This window comes from Saccostrea cucullata, unplaced genomic scaffold (assembly GCF_032062105.1).
Source record: "Saccostrea cucullata isolate Sc308-1 unplaced genomic scaffold, CSIRO_AGI_Scuc_v1 ctg286, whole genome shotgun sequence".
Classification (NCBI taxonomy): Eukaryota; Metazoa; Mollusca; class Bivalvia; order Ostreida; family Ostreidae; genus Saccostrea; species Saccostrea cuccullata.
In genome coordinates, this window is record NW_026929666.1 from 100,437 (window position 1) to 106,617 (window position 6,181).

Here is a 6,181-nt window from a genome sequence, read left to right on the forward strand (position 1 = left end):
TCGGAATCAGAGAGAGAGAGAGAGAGAGAGAGAGAGAGAGAGAGAGAGAGAGAGAGAGAGAGAGCTGCAATAATCCTTTTACGACGTTTATATCGTTCTTTCACTTTAAAAAAAATCTTTATTTTTAAAATTATTTGTTTAAAGTACAACATTGTGTACGTTTTTTTGTCAGCATGGGTCTAATTAGAAAAAAAAACCCATTAAAAATCTTTAAGAATTAGTTAATCTATACACTTCACAAAAGGTTTTAATGCAAATTGATATTATATAAAGTATATTTAACAACCTCCTGCTTATACAATAATTAGACAATATGATACTTCAGCGAATAGAAACATTTTTACACCCGGCATATATTCATTTTTTATCGTACTACTCCTTGTTGGAAAAAGAACAATAATCTTTTATCTTCAAAATAATATAAGAACTACTCTCAAATCTCACATCTGTCCTTGTATCTTAAGTTTGTATGTGTGTTTTACATTTTACAAAAGGAAAATGTACCCTAAAACACTACTGATGTGTTAAATAGGAAAAATAAATAAAAACATAAAGATGAATAGAGGTACAGTGTTTAATAAAAATGAGGAAATATTCCACTGACTAGACATTCAGTAGGCTTCTATGATCATTTCCGTGTATTTGAGAGGTCATGTAATAGGTAAAAGGGGATTACATCGATAAACAATATAAGGAATGAATAAATCCAATAACACTGTGTTTGATATATAAAGGAAAAATAAAAATGAGGATATATTTCACTGAAACGAAAATTATTAGTTATCTTACATGTACTTCCCTCGATTTCAGGATTTAAGCATTATAAGGAATAGTTAAAACCAGTAACAAAGTATAAGTTATCTGTACCTTTCTAGCCATTTGTTGAAAGGAATAAAAGGTAAAACCTACAAAAAAATATTTCCTGTCTTTATTATTGTATATTTACTACCTGTTGAAATGAATTTATTGATAGAAAAAGGAAATTTTACGGCAGAGTAAAAAAATGTAATATATTTTTTTTACCTTTTTCCTCAAATTAGTATAAACTAAACTTCTTGAACGTCAATGGAGACAAAGATGCATAAGACTGTTAAATGATTAAATGGCGTGGATTGTGTATAGGGCGGTTTCTTTCAGTATATGTATATATATATATATATATATATATATATATATATATATATATATATATATATATATATATATATATATATATATATATATATATATATATATATATATATATATATATATATGTATGTATTTATATATATATATATATAATGCAATGAATATTGAAATTTGTTGATAAAAACATAATTGTATTTTTATGATACACATATAACATTATTTGTGCTTCTAAGACCGCTTAGTTATTCCTTACAAGAAGTTAATGCGATTTGCCAATGTCCCTTTATTGCAAAAGACCTAGTACAAATGATATTGAATTCTAAAAGCATTTCTTTTTTTAATTATTGAACATTCACTCAGGTAGAAGAAACGTGTTACTTGTGTAGATATGAATTAAGAAAGTATCCTTTAAATATAACAGTACAAATAAATGATATTTCTATTTGATCTGGCTAATGCATAACTGTATTAAACAGTCAAATATATATAATTGTTTGTTGAAAAGAAAGTTGTACAATTCCATCGAACAGGAAAGGTCCTTTTGTGGATTTTCCTAGATCCAAGGTTATAGAAGAAAGTCAAGTCTTTTGATGAACCTTGGGCTACATTCGGGCAGACCATGAATCTCCTTGTACATCATTATGATGTCAGGAGTTGGTATTTGGTTAAGATTTTTGAAAACTTGCGAATACTCCGACCAATCTGTTGAAGCACCAAATACTTCAGCAAAATACCATGATATTATTCATGTTATTATGGAAAAAAGAGCAGAAAGCTTCGTCTCTATTTATAAATTTTCAAAGAAATCATACGAAAACAAGAGGACATGCATAGAGTATACAAAGAGAAAATGAATTTTGAAACTCATGTATTTAAAGGACAAAAAAGTGTGATCATGGTTGTTCTTGCGGGGAAGTTGATCTTTTCTAAACTATTATAAAACGACTTTTTACATGCAACAAACTTTCCAAGGATAATGCAAGCGCGATAACTCTTACACACAGAGCTTTCCAATGTACATAAAATATTTTAAGTACAACTTAGAATTCATTTATCCTTCGGTCTCCGTAGACATTAAAGCATTTCTACACTATTTAGTTTTCCTTTAATGATTATCACTTTCTTATTAGATTGTATTTTTTTCTTCACCCAGTCTAACAGGTTTCCCACGGAATTAGAATTCAGCAGGCATGCTTATGAAAATTTCCTAAGATGTGTCTTAAGACGTGTCTTAGGATATTTCTTAGGCCATATCTTAGGCATATCTTAAGATTATTTTAGGATGTAAAACGAAACCATCTTAGGAATATCCTAAGTTAAGATATCGTAAATTCCATCTTAGGCATTTTCTCTTTTTTCTTCTGAATGTTATCGCCTCTCCTCTTCTTAGTGGCTATAGCCTGGGTCATGAGGGAATCCACCAGGGCTAAGAAAACCGCATTAGATGGAGAATGGAAAACAAACTGGATGACTTGAATTATGCCGATGACCTATATCTCATTTCATCCGTCTATCGACAAATCCAGGAGAAAACAACCAAACACTATACAACATCTAAACGTCTAAGCATAAACATCAATTTTAACAAGACCAAAATAATGAGAATCAATGCACAGAATAACAACCCCGTACAAGTTAAGATGTAGACACCTTCGCATAAATGGACAGCATTGTAACAACATCAGGAGGTACTGACGCGGACATTATATCAAGAATCAATAAAGCCCGTCATGAGTTTGTCATTTAAAAGCCAGTCTGGACCTCCTCCTACATGACCATGACAAAGTTTATGATCTACAATAGTTATGTAAAATCAAAAATATTATTTGGATCAGAATGCTAGAAGCTCCAGAAAGACCTCGAAAGGAAACAGAGTTTTTGTAAATCGTTGCCTACGGTCCATATTTCAGATAATATGGCTAAAGGAAGTGCCCAACAACGAACTTTTAGAGACGATAGGACAGGAAGATATTGTGGCAGAAATTGTAAGAAGAAAGTGGAGATGGTTCGGACATGTGCTCAGAAAAAATACAGCATAACATCACAAGAGCATTTTTTGAACGGCCGACGGCAGGAGCAAAAGGGGCAGGCCAAACACAACAAGGCGAAGAACAGCAGAAAAAGAACAGAAAGGGATAGGACACTGACGTGGAAAGAAATAAAAAGAAAAGCAAAAGATAGGACAGGGTGGAGAGACTGTGTACCTACCTTATGTGTAATCTGGAACTAGAAGGCCAGAGTAAGTGAATCAGTTATTTTTTAGCCATCATCTCTGTTTTCCATTCCAAGCACATCCAAATAGTTGTCGTTTGAATTTATGCCTAATACTTTCATTTTAAAGCTGCTGTCTGGTTTTTCTTTTCGATAATGGAGTTACATTCAAATAAGTGATAATTGTAGTATTACCATAATTTTATCCTTCTCAACACACAATTTTCTTTTACCCATTTTACATCTTTTCAAACTTCTTGACAGGGGTATAAAGCATAATTAAGAACTGATGGCCACCGAAATCTGTTTTCAATGTTTACTGTTATGTAGTTTTCAGTCACAGCATCTTGACCTATATACATGTAATATATTAAGATTGATTTTCCCTACTAAATACTACTTGTTCATTTGTTGATAGACGTTAAATTACAACCAAATATTTCATTCAAACCGTAGTTTGAATGGTGACGTCATGAGCCTGAACCAATCAATCTCTCACAAACAAAGTTCCTTTGCTCTGTACAATCCTCGTCATCCCACTTATACTTTTTATAGCTTGCTAACGTAGCACAGTCTTGATTAAATAAATTGTCGGGATTTCCCCAGCTCCAGTTGGTAAACGTCAAAGCTTTCAATGACGATAGGTACACCCATTTGCCCTCCACAAAGGCATCAATCATCCCAAGCCGAATATCTACAGTAAAATGAAGGAAAATAATCATTTTTTTTTATTTATTTAGCATTTCTGTAACAGTGTGTGTTTGAAGAATATCATTTATGAGTTTTATGATATGTACTTAGTATTTTAAAACGGTTTAGCATATTGGATGTATTTAGAAGTGTTAATGGCACGATGCAGAAAGGTGTTAGTTAGCCGGAGTAAGCAACAACTGCATTACTAAGTCCACAAAAAACTAAGTAAACCAAGAACATGTTGTTGATTAATTAATTGTGCCTGATTTAACAATAATATCACTGCGATATGTATGTAATCGATATTCTATTTATAAAAATATATGTCTTAATAGATATTTCTCACTTCCACTCGCAATCACCGTATAGTAAGGCCATGGGTAGCCGCCACAAGAATACGAATTCCTTGTTTAGCGATCGCAAGATATTTTTTTTACTTGACTAGATGGCTTATCAGTTTAGTGTACTGTCTTTGCACTGCTTATGGACATATTTTATAGTTCGAGAGATAAACCTCGGGGTATACATGTCCGAGAAACAAAGTTCAACAATATCACCTATTCAGTATTTTTTTTTCTTTTATAAATTTCTTAAATTCGTGCTTCTTTTAATTTAGAAATACGTAACAATTTACTGTGTTTTAGTTTACATCATGAATTTAAAAAAAGCGTCATTTCTTATCGATAAAATTCACATTTTTCCAATCAATAATATTCAAAAGTTGTGCTTTCGTCATTTAATTTGGAAACAATGTTTTTTTAATATAATATATATACTATCAAGTTATATCGAATGTCTAATACAAGTACATATTAAACATTTATCAATTCTTTTAAAATAATTATAAATCCAAACTTTAGGGCAAATTGATGACATGAGAAATAGTCATTTATTTGGAATACGATGAATATAGAAAAGGACTGTTTAAAAGGACTGTTTTACCAATTCTTTCTTGTTTCGCAATGTTTGTCAAAAATGTGTTTTCTTCTGGAGTCTCTACCTCAACAAGCTTGCCAAACAGTGTCTCTTGAAAAAAAAAATAATTAAAGATAATCAGTACAGATTCATTTTCAAACAAAAATCATACATACAAGGTTTACAAGTACCTTCCAAGTCAACCTCGAAGTTGTTTGGACTTGCCATGATAATGCTATGATAAGCTTAGAAATGGTGCTTAAATATCCCCATCCACCCCTTTCCCCGGGATAGGCATAGGGCTCTTATAGACAACAAAGTTATTTTATCATTTATTATTATTATTATTATTATTTTTTTTTTTTTTGAAAACTTTCAGACATGAATGGATTGTAAAATTTGAAATTAAAAAGCAAGCAAATTAGCACATGTACTGTGTAGGAAAAATACGATTTTGCCAACACGAAAAGTGCAGCTTATCTCAATGTGTAGAATGAATTAGAAATATACTTTCAAAAATAGTAATTGAAATGTGTTAAAAATATATGTTTATTGTGCATGAAAATAGAGATGCCAAGACCTTGTTAATCTGATTTTTTTTTTTGTTTTCAGATATATATCTTGTAAGTGCAAATGCAAGGGCAGTAATTAAGACACAGTCCTTTGGAATGCAATGAAGTGTTGTAAGGAATGATAACTCTTGACTAATAAAAATCATCTGATAAATTCTCATGTGAAAATCAAATTTATGGAAATGATGCAAAGCAACGCTGAGAGTCATATTAAGATGGAATTATACTGTAAAATAACATACTTTGTTGGGTCAATTTTTTTATGTTAAAAAAACCTGTTCATTTGTGGGGATTTTCTTTTGAAAATCGGATAACGTGGATAAGTTATGGAATAATTATATGGAATTTTACATTTCGCAGTTAATGTGAATTCGGGTTAGTCTTCTAGCCTTGAATACAGCAAAGATTAAACCCCAACCCCTAGCAAGGAAAATGTGGAGATAACGAACATTCTCAAAGTCCGTAAAACAATACAAAATAGGAGCAGAGCAATCACGGTCCTCCGAAACTTCAGAGGTGGGATCAGATGCCATGCAGGAGTGAGCATCTCCTGCCGACCGGTCACACCCGCCGTGTGCTCCCTGTCAAGATCAGGAATTAATGGAAAAAAATCCGTCGTCAATTCAGTGTATTAATGATGAACTTACAATTTGTATGAA

General features: G+C 31.7%; 1 protein-coding gene across 1 annotated transcript; it reads right to left on the reverse strand.

Annotated features, from left to right (window-relative positions):
* Positions 1-3,812: 3,812 nt before the first annotated feature.
* LOC134281689 (perlucin-like protein) lies at positions 3,813-5,178 on the reverse strand. The gene is made up of 3 exons (XM_062764122.1): positions 5,142-5,178; positions 4,978-5,061; positions 3,813-4,036 (listed from the first exon to the last, which is right to left on the reverse strand). The coding sequence occupies exons 1-3, from the start codon at positions 5,176-5,178 to the stop codon at positions 3,813-3,815; spliced, it is 345 nt and encodes a 114-aa protein (XP_062620106.1).
* Positions 5,179-6,181: the final 1,003 nt, after the last annotated feature.

Bases quoted from the DNA above. Each gene is read 5' to 3' on its own strand.
- LOC134281689 (XM_062764122.1), bottom strand. From the start codon at position 5,178: ATGGCAAGTCCAAACAACTTCGAGGTTGACTTGGAAG. The intron at 5,062-5,141 runs GTACTTGTAAAC...TTTTTTTTCAAG, and splicing joins CTTCGAGGTTGACTTGGAAG to AGACACTGTTTGGCAAGCTT. The intron at 4,037-4,977 runs GTAAAACAGTCC...ATTTTACTGTAG, and splicing joins TGCGAAACAAGAAAGAATTG to ATATTCGGCTTGGGATGATT.